Source organism: Molothrus ater, chromosome 4 (genome assembly GCF_012460135.2).
Source record: "Molothrus ater isolate BHLD 08-10-18 breed brown headed cowbird chromosome 4, BPBGC_Mater_1.1, whole genome shotgun sequence".
NCBI classification, from domain to species: Eukaryota; Metazoa; Chordata; class Aves; order Passeriformes; family Icteridae; genus Molothrus; species Molothrus ater.
In genome coordinates, this window is record NC_050481.2 from 7,910,711 (window position 1) to 7,933,482 (window position 22,772).

The 22,772-nt window shown below is 39.0% G+C and overlaps 1 protein-coding gene across 2 annotated transcripts in view; it reads left to right on the forward strand.

The window, feature by feature from the left end:
* Positions 1-22,772, forward strand: part of INPP4B (inositol polyphosphate-4-phosphatase type II B) — a 286,348-nt gene that overhangs the window by 96,958 nt on the left and 166,618 nt on the right. For both annotated transcript variants that reach the window (XM_036383013.1, XM_054514677.1), the window contains exons 2-3: positions 5,213-5,422; positions 7,046-7,090. In XM_036383013.1, coding sequence (XP_036238906.1) covers positions 5,332-5,422; positions 7,046-7,090 — 136 coding nt within the window. In that variant the 5' untranslated portion in view covers positions 5,213-5,331. The remainder of the gene's footprint in view (positions 1-5,212; positions 5,423-7,045; positions 7,091-22,772) is intronic.

A 22,772-nucleotide genomic window follows, 5' to 3' on the forward strand; every position in this document is an offset into this window, starting at 1 on the left:
GAAGACAAATGAAGATGATACACGGTGTGCAGAATGAGGATAAAATACTAAAAGAAGTGAAATAATAGTCCATGTACTGTAGGGTAGAATGAAATTCAGAAGACAAAATGGGGGAGAAAAGCGAAACTCAGGAACTAGGAAGAGAGGCCTTGTATCAGTAGGGGCTTTGACCATGAAAAGCTAGTTGGGTTGTCACAAGATGAGATCCATTGGCTATTGGGAGCCAAAAAAAGCTCTAGAATGTGTATCTGTGACTTTAAAGGATTCAGATGAAATGCAGGATAGGAGGGCATACCTCCTAACAATGTCAAATTTCTCGTGGAACTAATGGAGGACAGTTGTGCCACAGCACAGCAGAAGCTCCAAGAAAGAGGCTGTGAGGTTTAACTTGTGGTAAAAGGACATTTTCTTCATCTTGCAAGCTTCAATTTGGAGCCATGAAGGGGGATTGGAGAGGGCCTTTGTCCAGTTGTCTCCATGTGTCTCTGACTAGTGGGTTGAATCCTAGGAGTCATAAAAGTGAGAAATGGAGACTGACTGGGATATTGAGGAAGAGGACATAATCAAGGGCGGTGGAGTAAGCATGGAGGGAAATATAAGGACCTGTTCCTGCAACCTCTAGTGATTCTGTGGAGCTGCTGATTACCTCAGGGCTCTGTGGGCTGTGAGACAGGAGGGCTGTACAGAAGAAGTCAGACAAAGTAGATAATCCTGTCAGGGCTTCAAGTCGAGTGCTCATGAAGCAGCCTAACTCAGAAGGTTTCCAAGTGGGCCATGGAAGCAAAGAGAGGGATTTGTTAGGTGAACTTTCACTCTGCATGTGGCTGATGGCATTATGTGCCCTTCTACTGGGAACTGGTCACCATTAGCAAGACGGGGTGGTCTTTGGGTCACGGTGGTGTTTGCCTGAAATAGGGCAGTAGGAGCTCTGTGACTTGATGTTCCCGCTGACCCTGGGAACAGTCTGAAGTTGACCACTGTGTTGCACAGTGCGTGTAAAACTCTGCTTCCTTTCCTCCACGTGATGGTGTACAATGCAAAATTGGCGATGTCCCCAAGGAAAAAAACCACAGGTACAGTGAAGTGAAACCAGATGTGAGAGGCGGCATGCAGGCACTGCCTTCTCTTGATCTGTGAATCTCTTCTGTCATTCAGGGAGAGAGATTCCTTACAGACTGCATTGCTTCACTGTGTGTGGTCCTTAGTTAGAGCTAGGGAGGTAACATCCAGGTAGGGCTGGTGAGGAGGGTGGGAGGGAGCCAAGGAAGAAAACAGATCTTCTTACAAGGTCAGTCATCTAACTCACATTAGATGAATTTCATAAATCAGGAAAATAAAAAAGGGGCCTCTATGTAGGAATGCCCCTAAGACAGCAAGCATTCCCTTTTGCCGTTTGTAGTATGCAAGCCACTTGAACTTGGAGACTTTTGTTTCAATTGTGGTGGCTTGGAAAAGCAGGTCAGGATCACTCCCTGTTTTAGAGATGCAATAAGTGAGGCATATGCCAAGGTTTCTGTTGCAGATCAAGGCAGAGAAGGATGATCTCTGAATCCTGCCTTTTTTAAGGCAGACTGATGGTCCAGGCAGAGATATGAACTGCTTCCATTCAGCCGAAGCAGTCCACTGCTTTGCAAAGGCCCCCCCTTGGAACTTTCAGTGAATGCTGCAGTGTATTTGTTCAGGGATCTTGAGATATCAGTGTGGTATTCAAATATTTGTGTGGTTTGCATGGCTTCTGGTGTAGGTGTGGTATTTAATGAAAGGATATAAGCAGTGTGGCAGATGTGGAAGGTGACAGGTACGAGAAGAAACTCTGTTCTACTGCAGCAGTCAACCTGGGGCATCGTGCTATATTAATTTCAAATACACTCTTAGTGAGGCTCTGTAGGGACTTAAATGGAGCTTATAATAGTAACTTATGTAAGTTGATTCCAGCATTGCAAAATTTAAGAAACATCACTGAAGATAAAAATTTTAATTAAATTCTTTATCTTTGTTTGAAAATGTAACTTCCAAAGAAAGATTAACATACCATCATGAGTAACCATGGGATGATTTCATCGCTACTAATTTGAACATGAAATGCATCAGCATATAGAATTCAGACAGCTTTGTGAATTAAAAGCCTCTGATGTCTGTATTAGAAATATCCTGAGGATATAATTTATGTATCAAAGCTTTCATTCTACTTTTGTTACAGCATATGGTGGTTAGCTGTGATGGTGCTTTATATTTTACAGCGTCAGTGACTCACTGATATTCTTAACCCTTTTCCTCTGCTGAGTTAGCAGCTGAGCTGAGAATTGCTTTTTTGCTGCTGTGTGTGAAAAGAGACAGACAAGCTTTAACCTTTTTGAACTCTCTTACTTTGCACGTTAGCATGGGAGGACAAATAGTGATCCTTTAAAAAAGTCAAGGCTGTCATTGTGGATATTGACCGTGGGCTTTGTACATTATATGGTGGGCTTTCAGCAGCCTGGTCTAGCAGAAGGTATTCCTGTCCAGGGGCAGAGGGATTGAACTAGGTCATCTTTAAGGTTCCTTCCAACACAAACCATGCTGTGATTATGTGTGCACTGAAACAGAATGGAAAATAGGTACCTTACGTATACCCACTGATACCTTCGTTCTTACTGCAGAATGAAACTTTGTACGTTTGCGGTGATGAGTGTTTTCCAGGCATTCTCATATGCTTTTCAGAGTTTAGCTTAGCTGTCAGAGTACTCCAAGGGACTAAATATAGCAGACTATAGTTTCTAAAGTGATAGTTGAGAATGAATTTCCACATCTCAAAACTAGCAATAGATCAGAATTATGCCCACTCCTACTGCGTTTCGCTCTCCATTTCTGGTTCCATGCATATTAATGATGATTCAGTATGCCTTTTGAGCTTGGCAGTCTGATTTTTACAGCTAAGAGGTAAATATAGATAACATGATTTCATGAATTGAAAAACAGATTTCCTCCTAAAGCAGATGTTTTTTATCAAGCTAGTGGTAGGATATTTCAAGGCAAGATTACTGTTCTTATTTCCATTTAAAGATAAACAGCTGAAAGAAAAGAACACCTTAGTATATTTGGATTTTTGGCTGTTAAGTGTTGACTTGTTTCTCTGACAGATTTTCTTTCACCTAAGGTATTTTGGATATCCAAACTGCTTTTATTAAAGTTGTCTGTGCTTTTGTGCTTTTAAAGGTTGAATGGTATAAGCAGATGTTAACTTTGTGGGGTTTTTTGGTGGCTTTTTTTTTGTGTGGGTGGTTTCTTTTTTTATGGTTGTTGTTCAGTTTTTAAAGTTTTGTTTGGTTGGTTTTTATTTTTTTTAATACAAGATAATTAGTTAATTTTGATCTTGCTGCTGGGTTATTACATACCTTTCCTTTCAGTTTTCCACTAGTAGCTCCAAAAATACCATGAAATCTGACCGACTTCAGACTCATTGATGTCAATGACAGGAGGAAGTAGAGCACTCTGCTGGTGTAGATCTTATCAGAGCAACAGAAAAGTTAGTAGCACTTCTAAGTACTGGTCTTTCTGAAGGTTACTTCATCAAAGTATGGCTCACATGGAGTACCAGATCCCAGGAGAGCTTACAGCTAAGTCTTCTGTCTCTTCAGTCATCTTGGACAAACAGCAGAGCTCAGCTTGATGAGCTTTGGTCGCTCAAGAGAAGATCTTATCTGAAAACAGGATCTAATGAACATCTAAACCTCTCTAAGATTTTGAATATCCTTCTCTCAAGAATTGAATATGTGTTTTTTTCTGGCTGAGTCAGGGTTAAAGGCAAGCATTCAAATGCTTATTAGCTCTTCATCTGCCCCTGAAGCAGATGTTTCCACTTTCTCTTTCCAGTCTTTCCTCATGAAATCTATGGCCAGCTGGTACATGAAATGTTACCCAGCATTTTTAGCAGCATCTGCAGCCATACAGTTGGATTTCCTTAGATCCAGCCCAGACAAAAAACTTGTCTGACCTCCACAGGGATTTGTAGACAGTTTTTAGAGCCTTCCAGACTTGAGGTTTCATCTTTTATCCCCTCCATAACCATAAAAGCAGAGGTTATTGTAACTGGCAGATGCTCAGTTGATGAAGTGCAAACAGGTTTAGAATAACATGTGTGCAAGTGCCCAAGGTTCGATACTCAAGGTAGTAAAATAAATTTAAGTTCATATTGTATGGAAAATAACTTTTCCATGTTGTTTGGATTTTCAAACTAAGTACGAAAACCTTTCAGTGTTCTGTTTTGTCCAGTGATATGATATATGGCTGATTTAGCTCAGAATGATTTTCAGGCCCAATTAAATACTTCAGTCCTTGTTAATACAATAGCACAGGTGTTTTATAGAGTTTTATGTTTCTAAATTAGTTAGTAACTTGTTTAAAAAAAATTGATTTTCTTTCTTTCCCAGTTTGCTCTTCTCAGTGTGTGCTGCCCTAAATGCCACATTGAATTTGTGACTCTGTGAAGCTGTCTATTCTACAGAATTTTAAATGTCTACAAGGTGTTTTTTCTTCCTGTTCTAACTTTAATCAAATGACCAGCCCTTGCTACTTCCCTGGATTCCTTGGGAGCTTCAGCTTCCTCCCTGCCCCCTTCTTCTTTTGTTCTCACAAGATTTGATCATTAAACAATTAGACTCCAGGCAGAACAGCAAATGACACATGGATAATGATGAGGTCTGAAGCTCCCACATATGACTTGTTGAGTCTTCACAGAGGAGTTATGTCATGCTAAATTATCTGCATGTGTTCCTGATTGTGTTCTGGCAAGGATGAATGAGAGGCTGAGCATAATGGAGATCTTTAATAGAAGAGATGATGGACACGTTAATTCTGGTGAATCCCACTCTCTGACAGAACTGCTCTGCTGCCCTTGCTGAATCAAATTCTTTGTCAAATTAGCAGCTCAGAGAGCTGCCTGGTAGGCTGCAGAATCTGTGCTGGAAAAGGATTTCCCATTTTAGTTTGATTCTGCCACCTAATTTAGCCATCTGTTAACTCATCTTGGAACTACTCTGTGGATATGCTGAGCACTGCAGCAATTCTGAAGGAGCTGGGATTTGACTCCGGAGGTAGATGGGGCTGCATGGTTCTGTGACCATGAACATAAGTGTGTATGTAGTGGTTTTGATTGTTTGTGAAATCAGTGTTTCCATCATCCCCCTTTGCAATCACAGTCCCTAAGAGCTGCTTTCGTGCTTTCTGAGTGCAGAACCGGATCTTTGCCTCGAAGCTGCATCCAAGCCAGACTGTGAATCTCGTGCTGTGGCACTGGGAGAGGTGAACCCGGAAGATTTGCGGAATAAAATTCAGCAGCTCCGGAGGCTGATCATGGAAATCAAAGAGGAGAGATCATCAGATGAAGCACGACAGTTTTTCCCTTCATCCCAGTTAGACAGTCTAGGAGAGCCCCAGTTTACGAGTAAGTGCATGTACTCATTTTATGGAATGGTACAATGAAAGTGGCCCAGTCTCTGTGGCAGTTCAGATAGTGTCACAAGCAGGGTACGAAATGCTGTTCAACTTCTTGCCTGTCCAAGTGCAGTTTAGAGGAAATAAACTGATGAAAATGGTCCTTAAATTTTTTCCCCGATATGTTTTGGTTTATGCACATAATCTTCAGGGGAACTAATGTGTGATTTCTGTGTTTGAGTTTTTCTCTCTAACCTATTTTCTTCTAGTAAGAATTAAAGCAATTTTTTCCTCTTTTATGTCCTATATGGATTACTGTTTAAAATATAGTCTGATAATGTTGATGAAAGTATAAATCTTTAGTGATACTTAAACTACTATCACAGGTTTGTTCTATGTGATGTAGGAGCAGTCTGGGGATTTGAATGCAAGTACCTGTACGTTGAGTTGTATTTGGTGGTGCACTGGAGTCAGAAGACTGTATGTCAGTTCACTTAATGCTGTAGCCAGCATTCATGAGGGTGTTTCAGGCCAATATGCTACTGGCAGAGTTCAACTCAGAAATTTATTAAAGATCCATTAAAAAAAACAAAAAAACAAAACAAATTTTTTTTCTTTTTCACCTATCTAAGCTCTGCAGCTGTAATTTTCCTCACACAGATGTGAATGAATAGCTACACTAATGAGAGCAGTGTGAATCTAGACTTGGCAGCATAATGTTTTTATGGAGCAGACACAGCTATAAGTTGGGGGTGATTTTTTTTGTTTGTAGGTTTTTAAATTTGTTTTTTTAACAAAAATCTCACTCCACTCCATATACTAACTGTAATCCTTCCCATCTGACCAATTTCTTCAATACTGAGCGATAATTAATAATGCTTACTCGAGAATACAAAATGTCAAAAAGAGAGTTTAACTTCTGCAAGTTCATTGAAACTGTAGTTGTGCTCCAATTATTTGTGCATCAGGTGAACACCTAAGGCTTATTCACCTATCTCTCCTTGCTTCCTACTTTTGTCTTGTTGCATCTCTGTGATTCACTCCTTTATTTTAGCATAAGAAAATATTGCCCTTTGCAATAGAACGTAATTCCACAATGGATTAAACTGTTCCTGGTCCAGTTTTGTAGGAAGAGGAATGAATGTGTTTAATCTCCAACAAAAAGAAGTTGGGCTCATTGCTATACAATTTGTTTGTTGATCAATAACGTGTTTATATTTTACTCTATTAACCTGATCTACCTACTTGCACTCAACATGGAGTTTGTTTTTAATGTGATGACATACCTACTTAAAAATTACTTATGAGGCTTAATATTTTCCCAACACATATATAGTCAGTTGCTGTGACTGGAAATCTTACAAGTAACACAGCCATGAAAACCTGGGGTTTTTTTCCTAGTTTCCTTTCCCAGCAACAGAAAGTTTCTATTAAGAAGGAAGTCTTACTCAAAAGTAGCCTTTTTTCAGGCAAGTGTTTCATCCAAGTTTGCTTTGACCATGAGTTTCTAACATAAAATGTTACTTCAGTGGCAATGGCAGGAGTTATAGGCATGTGAAAGTTTTACTATGTATTAATTGGATTTCCATGTCTTGCTTTTTTATCTCTAATTTTTTTTTCTTGACCTTTTAAGGTATTCAGAGAATTGCAAATGAGCCAAAGCTGGAGTTCAGTCTTGGTAAGATACAATTTTGAATTTTTGAAATTATAATGGCCTGTGTGTGAAGAGTTTATATATATATATATCTAGTGCTATACAGTGTAGCATGTGACCTTTTTAAAAAAAATGAAGGTCTAGATGGGAGAAGTGCCTGTGTGTGCCTTTTGAAACACTGATTTTAGTTTCTTAATTGGTTGGAATGGCTAAAGGTTTATTGAATTCTCGAGTGCTATGCTGCTCTACCGGGGTGAAAATCTGCCCAACAGCTCTGTGAATGTAGTTTTTGAAATACTACTTATTTGGAAAAAGACATTTAATTTGAATTTTTGATAAAATATTCAGATAAAAGGGCTGTTGCTTTAGAACGAAGTTTAATCTAAATGTGATGTTATTTGGTAGTGTGGAGGCAATGTAAATGTTTACCTGACTTTGCCATTTTATACTTAGCAATACTTAGTGTATTTAATAATTGGTATTTGAGAATTATATATTGTTATAGTATGTAGCAGAATTGTTTTGGGAGGGGTTCTATCAGCTCAAGATTGCCCTTCCATTTAGAAGTACAGAATAATTCAGATGGCTCAAGTGAGTCAAGCCATCTAATTGAATGATGGTATATTTGTAATACAAGACCAAGGAGCACAATAATGTCAGCTCAAACTGTGCAAAGCAAGCTACTTTTCACCATTCTTTCAGTGCAAAAGCTTTGAAGCCTTTGAAATAGTAAGTGAAATAATGATTTGCTGTAGAAGCCCTAAACAGAGTAATTCTGTGTGGGAAATAAGAACGTTGATGGGTGGCTCCACTCTCCTCAGGGTCTTTGCCAACTAGGATGATCCTGTGATTACTCCCTGTCTCTGGTAAAAGAGTACAGTCACAAATAGTTACTTTTCAAATATTTGATTCTACGTGCTGTCTGCATTCTGAACTAAAACTTGTCAAATTGGTTACGATGTTTTCATCCATGTCACCTGTGAATATATATCTGATGTTGTGTAGCAGTGCACTAAGAAACTTTTCCTCAGTGTCATTCAGCATCTGTTAAAATTCACTCTGGTATAAAAACTTTTATAGCATCTGTTCCAAAAAAAAGTTTAAGAGGGAGAGGGAAATACAGATAACTGTGAGCAGAATATTATATAAATATCAACTGGACTGCTCTGTTTGGAGAAATTAAATAGTCTACAAACAAATGTCCTTCAGAAATTCCAAACACAGCAAACAGGATGGCATGAGTGACGTGGCTCCTGTGGTTCTGTTTTTGCTCCTTGCCTTTTGGGGGCTTCTTTCCTGGCCTTGTCCTTGGAACTGGGTTACACTCGGCTTGTGTGCTGCTGCAGCTACACTGATTGAAAAGCTGACGCCTTAAAACTGTGCCCTTTGAGACAGACACAGTTCTATTTGATACAGCTATTGTTAGAATACCTCACATTTTATCTGTGTATTTTTTATCTGTATGTCTTCTAAAAATTTGGTAGTTAGGGCATTACAAAGAATTTTGTCGAGTAGGTTATGGGTTTTTTTCTGTATAGACTGTTTCTGCAGAAGTTGTTAAATGTTGGCATGGAACAAAGGTCTCGTTCTCTGTTGGCAGGAAATCACCATGTTATATAATCACTAGGAGCAGATTTAACTTTTCTGTGCATTTCTATTTACATTTTACAGGTGATGTGACTGTAGTATTTGGGCAGAGCCAGTAATTGCAGCATTCCAGCAATAACAAACTCTCACAATGACTCAGGTGTAGGGTCTGAGAGGGAGAGAAAGGTGCTACAGGCACTGACTGCAAATTAGATGAGCAGTGCTTCAGGAAAAGTTGCTTTCAGTGATAAATGTGCCCCAGCAGGCAGAAGTGTAAAAACACAGTAAAGCCAATTTCAGACTTGTTTGGGCTTGTGCTGGATGGATCTCTGTTCACTCAGTGTCAGTATTTGTGTTTTGCATTGGGCTGTTTCTAGTTGGCGTTTATGTTCTATGGTTTGTTCTGCAGCAATATTGAGTCATGATTTTATACACTGGATCCTGCTGCTGCTCAGGTAACAATTAGGAGTAGCAGCATAAACTTCTTGATTTTGGCTGATAGTCCTGTCCAGTGTCCTAAGTCAGGAATATCTGGCAACACAGGCAATTGTATAAAGGTGATTCTTGGTGTCTTGAACCTTAAATAGTACTAAATACTGAAGCATAACACATTTGCATTAGGGGAATCCACCTTTAGTGACTGAACAGTCAATGAAATTCTCAGCACTTATCCTTCTTACTGGAACATCTAACAGTAAGATTTATAAAGCCGGTCTCTAGCCCTGAAAGAATGGCTTATGCCTGTAATTTTGTTCATATTTGTTATGTAATCAATACTATTATATTAGTTAAGTAGCATACTTATACATATATAGTCAAATAGACATTTGCTGTTATCATTTGATATACAAATGTGTTTAAATAGATTAAAAAAACTGTAACATCTCATAATTGTAGTTTAAATCTCTTGTCACTTGTTGGTCAATAAATAACATTGAGAAGTGGAACTCCAGTAACTAAAACAAAGTATAGTTTTTAAATAATATTTGAGCGCTGCCAAATACATGAGTTTTATTTGGGGGCATTATAACTAAGTGCTGCTGTTCAGTGTTTGAAGTTCTGATGACTAAATTTTGAAATCATGATATTAAAGTTCTTCCTGGAGTTTTGTGTTTTGTTGTGGTAGTTACCTTGCAACATCCTATGTCCATAATACTCTGGAAAGCATTCCCTTCATAAAATGTCTAAGTATTGCCTTCTCTTATTTTGTTTTAAAGTGCAATAAAGTGGTATCTTTTTTCTTTTTCCCTGAGGTTAAAGCAAAGAATAAAGCTCACCTGAATTACAGCTTTACACTGCAATTCATTCAGCATTTTCAGGGGCGTGCCTGTCTTGTAACAGAGCATCCTTTAGACCAAGATTTTTGCGTTTTATATTCCTGGGGACTCTTGGGAAATGTGGATGATTTCTGAACCTTGCAGCTGCTGCTAAGTTTAACTTTGCAAACTCTCTCTCTTGTTGTTTGGCATTTTGAGTGCCTGTGTTCTGCATGCAGCTCCATGAAGCATTAGGAGGGGGGATATGACAGCCTGTGCAGGGTGATGAGTAGAGAGGAGGAGCAGAGCAAAGGAATGAACCCGGACACTGGGCCTGAAGAATAACAAACCAGTCAAATTGAGGAAAAAATCTTTCCCATGACTTTGAAGTGTGCAGTTTTAGGTCTTATATAGATATGTTTATTTTGAAGCTGCTCTTCTTGCTTGCTTCTCCAAAATATCCCAGCCCTTGAGTCCCAGATCTAAATAAATATGTTGTGGATTCCTGATTTCAAAGCAGCCGTGCTACGTCAATGTGAAGTATGTGAGCCCAGCTGATGTACAAGGTTATAGTTATGGGAGATAAATTATGTTGTGTGTTTTGAACACTATTGTGAAGTTTTCAAGAACTAGTGCTTTTAAGAGTATTTGGTAGTGAACTGGCAAAGCAGCACAAGAAAATTGCAGCCATCAGGAAAATGAGGGAACGGGGTAGAATGCACAGTTAGTGAGCAAGGTGCTCAAACACAAACTAGGTAATGAACATGGTGTTAATAGGGAGAAATAAAGCAGAGGAAAAGAGGAAATACGTTTGTTAGTTACCTTCAATAACCAACACAATTTCAGTGGTTTTGCATTTGTCTAATTGCTTAGATTTGTGAACAGAGTGCAAGGGATATGATGGCCGTAGTATGGTAATAGTAACCAAAATAGCTGTGTAGAAAAAATGTCTCTGCACATATTGTAGCATATTCAGGTGGTGATTTTTATGACAGCACCTGTCTGACATTTCCAAACATGCTCTTTTTTTTTTTTTTTTTTTGCAAATATATTAGATCCATGAATTTTGATGGACTGTTCTATTGTTGAATAACCTCTAGGCACTTTTCAAAGTGTAGAGTAATGTAAATCTTATGACTATGTTTTTACAAAATCTCATTAAATAGTGCACAAATCACAGAGAACTTGAGCAAGTACTCGAAAGAATTAAGATTAAAAATTTCTAGGTGATATGTTTATTCTTTTCACCAAATTGATACAAAAGCAGTCTACCTGTAAATGCTGAAATTTTTATTCTCCACGATCTTATTTTTCCCCAAGTGATATTGTGATGCCATCCCTTTGGAAAAAGTCTTGAAGCAGATTTAACTCTGCCTACTGAAAATAAATGGTACATTGATGCTGCTCAAAGAGCATGACTAAATGATTTTTCCAATTCTGAAACATAATCTGGAGCTTTTTCAGCAGCAGCTGTTCCTGGAAGAATGATAAGCAGAAAGAGTGGTTTTATCCTTACCACAAACTTGAAGCCAGTCTTGATCCTAGTAGAATTTTCCCATTTGGTTATCCTTCTGCTTCATCAAGTTATGAGTTGGTGAATAAATGATGCTTGGTTGTGTTAGCCAAATAAAATTGTAAAAAAAGTCATCATCACACTTTTGAGTAAATCTAAAAAGTGATCATCTCCCTGTGAATCAAACTCGCAGTGTCACATATGGCTCAGGGATAGTTTTCCCTCAAAAATAGTTGTCTTTGCCATGTTAGAAACAATAGCAGCAAAAATATACAAGTTAAGGCTGGGTTTGTGAGTTTTAAATTTTATTCATTTTGCTCTTTTTGTTGTAACAGTTTTCTGAATTTTACTTGAGTTTGTTCTGGTCCCACACAAATTCCATCTTCCACCAAACCAGCTAGTCAGGTTTGTTTTTTCCCCCCTCTTGGTTTTACTGATCTATCTTAGATACTGTTACATCACAATAACAAATAGTAAATAAAAAGACAATTTAAATTGATCAGAAAAGATTCAGGATGCAGAAAAGCTACCACATGATTGGAAGGAATGCTCTTGTTTTCCTCTGGGAGCTGCTTGTTTGACTTGTGTCTGCCTTGAGACTTTTGCACTGCAGCATAAGATGCCTTAAATGCAGTTTATTGTTAGTAACTCAGTGTTGCTAGGATGAGTCCTTTTCGACTGAAGGGACCCTCCCAAAGAGACAGCAATTCAAGCCCAGTCTGAGACTGTCTAAGACTTGTAATGTTTTTGCAGTAGCTCCTGCAGGAGTTTCTTCTTTCCTCCACTTCCGAGCCAGCTTGCAGTTGGTTTCAGTGCAGATGAAGCAGCAAGTGAAAGAGTTTTCCAAAAGGCTCTAAGGTAGTGAATGCCTCTCATCTTTGACATCGTGCTGTCACCTCTCTGGGCAGTGTTTGGTGATGGATAATGCATACCCAGCAAATGGATGGGCGATGCTGAGTTAGTGACCCCTGAGGAGAGTCGGCTTTTCTTGCCGTGCTCTCCTGCATTCTCTTGCACTCACAGTCAGCTTTCTTTGTTACGTGCAGACATTGTGTGAGCATTGCTGGAAAGTGATTTGAGAACGGGTTTGCCAAGATGCCACGTAATTTTTTTTATCCACCTCTCCTCCCAAAGTACTTTGTTCGCTTTCAAGAAGGCTTGTGGTGTTGTGTGATAGCCCTTGCCACAGTGAGTGTGACTGTTTGGGGTTTTTAAATAGGCAGCTTTCTGAACCGCTGCTCCTTCGTCATTGTGTACCTCTTTAAAGCATCACTCCTGAGTTTTGCATGTTGTGTACTCTGTCAGAAAAACAAGGCCAAAACTGTTTATATGCTACCATTAAGACTTGGTCATGTTGGAAAAGCAAATCCAGGAAATGGAGTTTGTGGGGTGGGATGTGGGTGTTGCATGGACGCATATCCCCAAAAAGCTCAAAATCAGAATCCTTTCAAAAACTCATATACTTGTTTGTTGGTTGCCTGCTTAGGTGGGTTTGAGTCCTAGAGAATTAGGCTGGATTTTTAAATTTGTACCTGTAGGCACTGTAATTCTAGAAATCTATCCTTCAGCCCCTTTTAAGGCAGGGATTGTCTTCATTTGCACTGCAGCTAGAGAAGCAGGATGCTGTCACAGTCCTTAAATATTAATCTGTACTAATTGTAGGGCTTACTATGCAAGGACTCAAAAATTCCCAGCCTGAAACTTGGGATGATATGTGAACAGTTAGTGTTCTCTGTGCTTTTTGCATATGAAGAGAAACTGAAAATTCTGTATATAATAATGTGTACTTTACAGTTAAATAGAGTTCTTAATGAAATTATCTGTATAGAGAGTTATACGCGTATATATGTAGCTATTCTATGTAATCCATCAATATGAATTGTTTTTGTTGCTGAAAACCCATTACATCTTGTGTAGCATTACTCATTTTTGTTATCTACTTTGTTTCTGTGTCAGTGAGAAGCAATTCCTAATAGAAGTAGTTGCAGAAATATTTCCAGCTTGTCAGCATCCATTGATACTTAATGGTTTTCATTAACCAGCTTTGACTTGTGTAAATTCAATTTCTGTGTAGGTGTTAGAGATGAAAATTCTGCCTTACAAGGTGCTGTGTAGCAGTTAGTCAGTCCCCATGGTGGGCTTGTTAAATGCAGGGATGTTTATATGCTCTGAAGTGGGTCAGAGCAGAGGATGAACCAGCATGAGGGAGCAAATCATTACTGTCTGAGTATATTCCAGTGTGATGGATTTACAGGAATCTGCTGATGGGCTGAGGCAAGTAGTAAGAAACATGAGGATGTTTTGAGTATCAGTATTAAACCCAGGTGTAAACTGAGTTTCAGGCAGTTTTCTTCCATTCTGCTCAATGAAATTGGAGTATTTTCTGTTTCCAGAAGCTTTTGTGAAAAAAAACGTTGCATTTGAACTACTGGGAGAAAGTGGTTGATGACCTTGTAAATATAAATATGTATAAATAAGGGCCGTGACTAAGGGAAACTTTTAAATCTAATAGCCTAAAGATCCTCACAATGACTGTCAGATGTTTTGATATAAACACTTATCTAGAGATAAATTTTGAATAGCTGTGGCTAATCTGTTTAGAGACGAGTTTGTATATGCCTGAATTTTAAAAGCTGTTTAACAGTTGAAAGGGTTTTTTGGAATTTAGCCATTCTGAGAGACAGGGGTTGATCATCTTAGCTCTTGAGTGATGCAGCAGATAATAGGATTAAATTCTGTCAGAGATATACAAATGCTGAAATCTTGTCAGTTATAAAACTGCTGCATTTATAAGTCCATGGAAAAAAAAAGAAGGATAAGACTAGACAGGACATTTCTTTTTCAAACCTTAAATAAATAAAATTGGTAGAGTTCTTAGTAAAATCAGGAATTTTTCTTGATATTGAAAATGCTGCTTTTGTGTCTACGGTATGTTTTTCTCACAGACTTTGCAATTGCTGCCTCATGCTTGCAAAATTCCTTTTCTCCAAAATTTCAGAGGCAAGGCTGTGTCTGTGCTGAAAATAGTTATGTTTTCTGTGAAGAGTGGTTCCAGTTCAGTATCCCAGTGAGGCAGAGTGCTAGAAACAGATTAATGACAAGAGCTCAGTCTTAGCATGGGTTCATCTACCTCATTCCATGCTGCTTTGCCTGAACTATTTCTAGTTTCTGATGTAAAACATTCATAGCTATCAGTAATATAATGGTAATTTGTGAGGCTGATTGAAAGTTATATATGGAAAAGGGCTCCGAAATTACTAAAGAATTTATAGATATAGGCAGAGATTTAATGCAATGCTCTCAGAATTGAGGTTTCGTAAATTTTTTTTCACTTAGGTATTAAAAAAACACCAAAAAAGAACTAGTGGACACCTTAATTTGTCCTTTAGTATTTTCACAAGCATCGTGCTTGACTTCTGAATTATTAGGTGTTCTGGGGAATGTGACATTAATTTCTCAGTTATTCTGATGAAATGGCAAACTTGTATTTTTAAATACAAGGGTATTTTTAAACTAGTTCATAGGAAAGTAGGATTAAAGATCATTGCATTAGAGAGAAGTTATTTTTGGCACATGCTGCTGCTGTTTTTTCATCATTATTTTTCTCTTCCTGCTTTTGCCCAAAAAGATATCTCCTACTGTGCATACTTTCTCCTATTTGCCTTGCCAGTCTATTGCTCTTTCCAGTTCAATACTTGAACCTGATTTTCTCAAATGAGGCTCTTCAGATTCCCTAGGATGGCTCCCAGGTGGGTGTGGCAGATCTCAGCGGGAGATGTGACTTGCGGTTTGGGCGTACACAAAGGTGTGTGCATCCTTCACCCCTTCAGGCTTTAGCATCTTGGAGTGCCTGAGGAGGGTGAGTGGGAGAAGGGGTGGCAGTGCAGTGGCTGAGCTGTCAAGGGGAGAGCCATGGCCTCCCTGGCAGTTTTCTGCCATGGAAGGAGATGTTCTTGCCAGCATCTTCCCAGTGAGAGTGGCCCTGAGCGCGCCGTGCCGCTGTATCAGAGCACATCCACAGGGACAGCCCCGGAGTGACTGGGTGGCTTTGTGCTTACCTGGTACATGGTAAATCTGTGACTGAGTTCTCCGTGGATCCAGGGAACTTGTCTGAATGAAGAGGATAGACAAGGATTTAGATCCTTATTGAGAATATTGTGTTGATCCTTATGAGATATTTGTACTCAGAGAGACAAATAAGGATGAGCTGTTTGTTTGTTAGAGAGGGATCTGTAAGACTTCCTTACCCACAGCTGTGATTGGGATGGCAGTCCTGGTCCTGCTGCCTTCTTCCAACCTTTCTCTGCCTCCCAGGAAGCTGACATTTTAGCTCTTCAGAATGCAAGAGATTTTTTATTTCCTAACTCCTTAACTGTGCTGTTGTCACAGGAAGCTTAAAAGGTGTGCAGTGTTTGCACAACGTTTTCAGCAATAGACCTTGGTCTTCTCCGCAGCTTCATAAATCTTTTAAAACTACACTGTTTCTGCTAGAAGCAGTGCTTTTTTTCATCAAAATGCAAAGTGTGGTAGCATTAAAGTTTTAAATTTTATATCTACTTAAAAAAGAAATTGTGTGTACCACTAAGTTGGCTAAGTAAGCCATTTTTAGTATCCCTGGTTGTGTGCTTCAGTGCCTGACATCTTCCTTTTCTCTGCTGCTGCCTAATTGGACCTCGCAGTCCTGGGATTTTTTTTTTCTAGGCATAAATGAAAAATAAATTTTATTTGGAATTACTGGACAGGGATAGTTGTTTTTTTTTTTTTTACTGTGAGGGTGGTCAACCACTGGCACAGTGCTTGGAGGAGGTTCTGAAGTCTTTGTCCTTGGATGTTGTAACACCCAAGTGAATGCAGCCTGCTGTGGTTGACCCTGCTTGGACAGGGGGGTTGGACTTGTTAAACCTGAGGCTGATTCCAAAATCTCTGTGCCTGGAATTTGTGGTTTAACTTTGCAGAAAAAGTTTGGAGGCTGCTTATAGCTGGTAGTGTTTGGTTTGACGTGAACTCCTCCAACATTCTGTACTGTGTATGGACAGTAAGGTATCTGTTGATCCTTACTGTTGTTGATAGCTAGCTTGTGATCTAAAAAAATCTTCAAGCTCTCTAAATAATCCCTTATAGTTATGTTGAAATTAGGCTATTTAAATTGGTTGCTCTCTATGTGGACTCAAGCTGTTCTAGGGAACTTTCACCCTTGCATCTTAATTAAACCATCATGTGGGGCACACTGAAGACACCAAGAAGGATTTAAGAGCAGCCTGAATAGCCTTTCTTTTTGGGCAGAAAGAGTCAGGACTGAATAGAGTCAGCAATTGTTAAAATAGTTTTGTGGATGCTGTTGGCCTGGATAATATGTTACTGATGCTCACTTTTATGAATATTTGTATATGTGCAAAATCTTTTTTTTTTTTTTTGGTGTGTGTTCTTTCAAGGAACAGTTATTCATGGAATGTTTGCAAAATGAAAGCTTGAAGTAAAAAATGTGTAGTAAACTTGTATTTGCAGAAGTGGTGTTGGCCAGGAATAAAATTGAAATGGAGTTGTACCCTGAGTTTAAATTCTTAGCATTTTCTCTGCAAAGGAAAGAATTTGGGTCAAAGACAAAATAAACTGATGATGACTATTAAGTGATTAGGGCCCTTTTTCCAATGGGGTGGACCTCAGTTCTGGAGTGATCATGGACAGCAACCTGAGTTCAGTGGTACTGGAATCTAAAAATATATATGTAAAATACCAAATTACAATTGTCTTTTGTGCCCTCTATGCCTGCTGACATGAAAACCTCCCTTATTTTGCAGTCAAGGTGGGACAGCTTTGAGTGGATACAAGCAGACTCTCAAGCCTTCCTCTCTCTTGTGTATTTGTTGGCAGCTTTTGGTGGTTTGCAGCTGTTAGGTTAGAGGTGGGCAGAATGCTGAAACCCGCGGATCCCCTCGGTGTGTGACCCCTTTGTGGTCCAGTGCTCTGTTGAATGAGGAGAGGCGCTGGCCCCATTTCTCCTTCAGCCTCCCCGCTGGGTGTGCTGTGAAGGAAATCAGAGGTGATGTTTCTGCACAATGTGGACGAGCAGCTGTGCCCTGTCAGGAGAGAGGTGTGTGGTGTTCAGATCCCGACAGGGCCAGAGCTGGGCCTGGAGCTGCTCGCGTTGTCAGGGCTGAAACAGCCGGGATGTGCCTGGAGCCAGCCTGCAGGTGTGTGGGGACCTCTTACAGCTCCAAGCTTACATACCCAGGGACTTGAAATACCTCCCAAGCCAAGTAGCAGTGTATGGAGTCTGAGCATTCTGTTTAAAACCCACTCGTGGGGATCTCTGGCTTGTTCAGAGTTGACTTGCAACTTTTTTTACTGTCGCTTTTTGCAGTTGGTCTTTTCTAACCTTTAGCCCGGACTGTAGAGCACTTAATGAAAAATTGCCCAGGGAATTCCTTCCATCTCATTCCTTGTGTATCTTTCTCTGTGAAGGTAAAGTCGCCTCATAATTCCAAAAGGTTTGGTAGAGATTATTTGGAAGACAAAAAGCAAGCAAATTATTTAGAGGTTCTAGTAGTCACAGAGTTGGTGCTTCTTGTGCAGAATGGTAATGGCTAAACAGAAATGGAACAACTCTCTGTTGTTAGGCCAATAATTTATTAACTGAAAACATTTTTAATAACTCAAGGCATGATAGCTCTTGACTTCTTTGGCTCTTTGCTGCATTAGCTGAACCTTTGTGTTTCAAGTGGCAGTTGTTAAATACATCTCTGAATGTGCCTGTAGAAACAATTGTGGTAATACTTTCATGTTGTAAAACATTTCCCAGTGGACTTGTTTTTAATCCTCATATGTGGAAAGAGAAGTTACGTAAATAGAAAAACATTGAATTAATAGAAGACTAAAGTCATTCTCTCCTTTTGAACACATTAGTTATAAATGTACTTATTTTTGGAAATTTTGAAATGCATGGCCTTTGGTGAGATTTGACTCAAGAATCAGGTTCTTCTGCAGGCCCTGAGCAAACTGAAATTCTCCTAAATGCAGCAGCACAAAATCCCACGCAACAGGCGATGCAGCGTGACCTGAGGTGCTTTGCTGAAAACAAACAAAATGCTTAAGAATGCTTTTCTTCATTGTGTTTACCCTTACCTGTGTGGCAAATAAATTTACTAGTCCAGTTATGGACACTTTATTATTATCAGCCATATTTTTAGAGTGGTTTTTGCCTATTATGTGAAATATAAAACTGCTATGTTATAAAGAAGCATTTTAAAAATTTACTTCAGTCTTGTTCCTATGTTCAAAACAAGCTAAAACTTCAATCTGGAATTGTCTTGCTTTTAAGATTGATTTCTGAGAGACTGAAGGCGTGTCAAGTTTCATTATGATGAGTTAAGAAGAATTTGGTCTTAGCATTTCTTCAAGATGAGAATTCTTCATACCTGAGAAACTGAGGATTGTTTGTAGGATTGTGAATAATCTGCTTTAAAAACTGTTTTCAGCTTTGAGATGAAGAGCTGCAATACCTAGGTAATTCAAGATTCAGATCTCTAATCTACCAAGGGCTATCTCTGAAGAGACAAATAAAAGTTTTTGGGGGTTTTTTTTTGGTTGTTGTTGTTGGTTTTGGGTGATTGCTGTTGTTTTTATCATTTTTTGTGTCCTCTTAATCCTAAACTATTATTTCTTTGTACGAATGAGTGAAAATAATTTAAGATTTTATCTCTGAAGAAGTCAGCTATGTCGTTACATGTGTCAATGTATCACAACCAAAGCAGTTTCAGACATATTATTGTTGCATGTAAATAGCCATTGTTCACCCTTAAAGAAACTTCTGCTGGAAATTGGAGTGTATTTATAGTATTAGGATTAAATTTTCTGGTTTGGGTCTTATTCCTTTGTAAAAATCATTAATGTCTCCCCTTTAAAGTCTTCAAAATACAAATGGCAGAGTTGAAAATTTAGAGTAATAATTATGAGCCAGTGTCTTGGGGGGGAAATGATCTTGGTTTTGATATTGAAGAAACTACATATACAAATGTATTCGCTGCTTTTAAAATGTTACTTTGAAATAACATCTAGGCAATGACAACAGCTGCAGTCACTATGGTGTTTTTCACCCTGTACTTTTTAGGAGAGTGTTTGTACCACCAGAGTTTTCATGGCTGAGGTACATTTTTTGGAGAAGTTCAGGAGTAAAGGTTATTCCTTCAAAATACACAAGTAAACAAATGCAGGATGTTCATGGGAGATGGACTCCTTGAAGCTCGTCCTCTGACACGATCCTTGACCTCTGAGGTCTTATTATTTCTGGACTCTGTCATTTATGGGAAAAAAACCCCATATTACATTTTCTAAAATTCCTTGTGAAGGAGTTCTACTTTGTTATCTTGTGCAGGATTAAAGCAATCTAAATTATTGGTCAGAATGACTGCTTCAAAATCCTCTGAGGAGTTAATCACTGTCTTTTATTTGGACTTCTAATTTAGGTATTAATCCAGAATTGCCATCTTTTCAAGCAAGTCTTCCTTATGTTAGAACATCTCCTTTTAACTACAGCTTGAATGCAGTTTATTTAACATTTATCAAGCATTTTCCTACCAGCAAACTTAATCATTTACTGGAGTAAAAGTGATTGTTCCGGATTGCAGAAATCTATTTTCTCCTTTGATTAAAAGCGTGTCTTACTCTTCTTTGCCTTGTCTTTGAAGTACATTTTAGTCTGCTTTCCTTTGAGATGTGTGGGTTTTGTTTTGCTAAAAGGTCACCTCTGGCATATTGGAGAGATTAGTCAGTGGTTTGTGTTGTGTTTTCTGTAAAAGACCATCTTTTTAGGCTATCTCGCTGGTCATTTTTGACATCAGACACCATGCTGTGAGAACCAACTCTGAATCAGCCTGACATTTAGCAATCCAGCAGAGTGGGGGTTAAAATGAAAAAAAAAAATTACAATCATATAGGTAAATAATACGCTACCTACATTTTTTAAAGGCCACGTTTTACTTCTTTTGAGTACTACATATGGAGAATACTACAGGGCTCAAACATTGCTGCTGCCTTCCCTTAGATATGTTAAGGAGGTGGTTTTGGTGGGGGTTTTTAATTAGTTTATTTTTGGGGGTTTTGTTTGAATCCTATGAAGTTGAAACGGCATCGCCTTCTTGTCCCCTTACTTGGCACAATGAAAGGAAGGAACACATCTCTTCTCACACAGATGAATTCTAAGGCTGTTCAGTAAGACAGTAGACCTGTAGTTTGCTTTTATTATTGTGTGTCTTTTATTTTGTGAGTTACTCTTGTTAATAGAGCTCCCTACTGCTTCTTGTCCTGGCCTCTTCATTTGATTACCTTTAATATGTAGCATTTTTACTTCAAGAAGGAATTAATAGTTTTTATTCACCAGCAGAGACTCGTGGGTATCAGGGCTGTGGCCACACATCAATTTGCTGACAATTACTTACAGAGCTGTCTCCAGAGAATTTAGCACCAAGTGCTTAATGCAGCATCTAAACCTGCTGCATTTCTCAGGTGTGCTTGTGTCAGTGTTAACATCAGCTGGCTTGGGTGGCTTGTCCAGGTTACAGGGGGATCACTTCCCCCTGGGAGCTGGACTCCAGGTCTCCTGTGGCTGGGCTTCTACCCAGAAGCCAGAGTAACTCCCTCACAGCTGCTCAGAGCAGCAGGTGTGCAGCAGAGAAGCAACCTGAAAGATTTCAGCTTGTTTAGAGCTCTTCCTGAACCTTCTGGTCTGCTCTAGCTGCTGGACTGTGTTGCTTGGCTGCCTTCCTTTGTTTTGTGAGGGGAGCTGCTTTCCTCATCAAGCATGAAAGTGTCTTGAGAAGATGCATATGGTGGCGTGGATTTGGAGTCAGGCTAAGGAACAGCTGGATTTTCTTTACATATTAGGAAAGAATTCTGTCTCTACAGTCAGTCAGTACGGCACGCTGAGGATCAAACCCATGTAATGCTACACTTGACAACTGGTGTAGCAGTGAAAAAATGCTCCTGTCAAAGGAAGCAGTGTGTGTACAGCTGTAATAAAAACAGATGTGGCAGACTGAAAACTTTGAGACTTGGCACTTTTGTTTTTACAATTATTTTATTTCCAAAGAGATGTAAAATGTTAGGAAACAGAAGAATATATTTTTTAAATAAAATCTGAAATAAATTGTTATAGGTTCTTATTGATTTTTGTTGAGATGCCAGCTGCACTCATCATCTTATTTCAGATGAAGTGATTACCAGTATAAGCTTATGGTATAAAGAAGGTAATAGTTCACAGAAAAATGGAATTCTGCTTACCACTTGCAGATCTTCTGGTTCTTCATTTGGTACTTTAACTTGTAACCACTCTGTTTTTTGGATAGCTAGAAATCTGTGAGAGCAATCACAGCAAGGTTACTTTGTCATTAGATATTTGATATGACAATATTAGGAGAAGGTGAAGGAGAAAATGGTATTTAGCTCTGTTTCCATGAAGGTTCAAACCCTTTTGTGGTGTTCTGAAATACCAACAACACCAAAAAAAATTGCAGCCTTGGAATAGCAGTATCAAAATTTATTTTGATATGGATGTATTTTGGAGTAGTAATGTATAGCAAGTTTTTGTAAGGCTTCGAGCCCCTGCCCCCTTCTTTCTTAATTTCTCTCACTAGAAAACTGAAGAGAAGAGCCTAAATATCATTAGGAGGTGGTGCCTCGAGTGGAATAGTTTTGAACAGAAGGAAAGAGGGTAATTGATAATCTAAAGCAAACAGCAAGAGATCTGCCTTGCTCTGTCACAAGTCTACTGCATCTCTGAGCAAGTTTGCTGTGCTCTTAGAGTCACAGCGTGCTCAGTAAGGAAATGCAGTCTTTTTGGGAAAAAATAGGTTTTTGCAATTACTTGAAAGCGATAAACAGGCATATGTATTCTCAGACACATTTTCAAAAATGACAGAAGTTTAAAAATCTTGATCAAAACCAGTTTGTTTCATTACTTGAAGAGCTTTTCTAAGCCAAGCTCTAAGTTCTCTTCATGTTGCTGTTGTGTAGCTGAAGCCTAGAGCCCGAAGATGATGGAATTCAGTTCTCCACAAGTGTAAACAAAGCTGGAGGAAGATTGTGGATGTGCTGGAACAGATAGTCTGCAGCAGCTCAATGCACAGCAAATGTGAATAGCACTGGATGGGTGCTTAACACATGTAACCACCCCTTCCATCCTGCTGTGCAGATGTGATGCCTGTGAGCTGTGTTCATCCAGTCAGCCTGTTTCCTGAGCCTCGTGCATCTATCATACTTAAACCCCTAAGTGTCTGGGGCTGTCCAGGCTAAGTAGCAAAGCTGTAAGAGGAATTAGGCCTGTTGTAGCACGTCAGAAGAATCGAAATGCCATTGC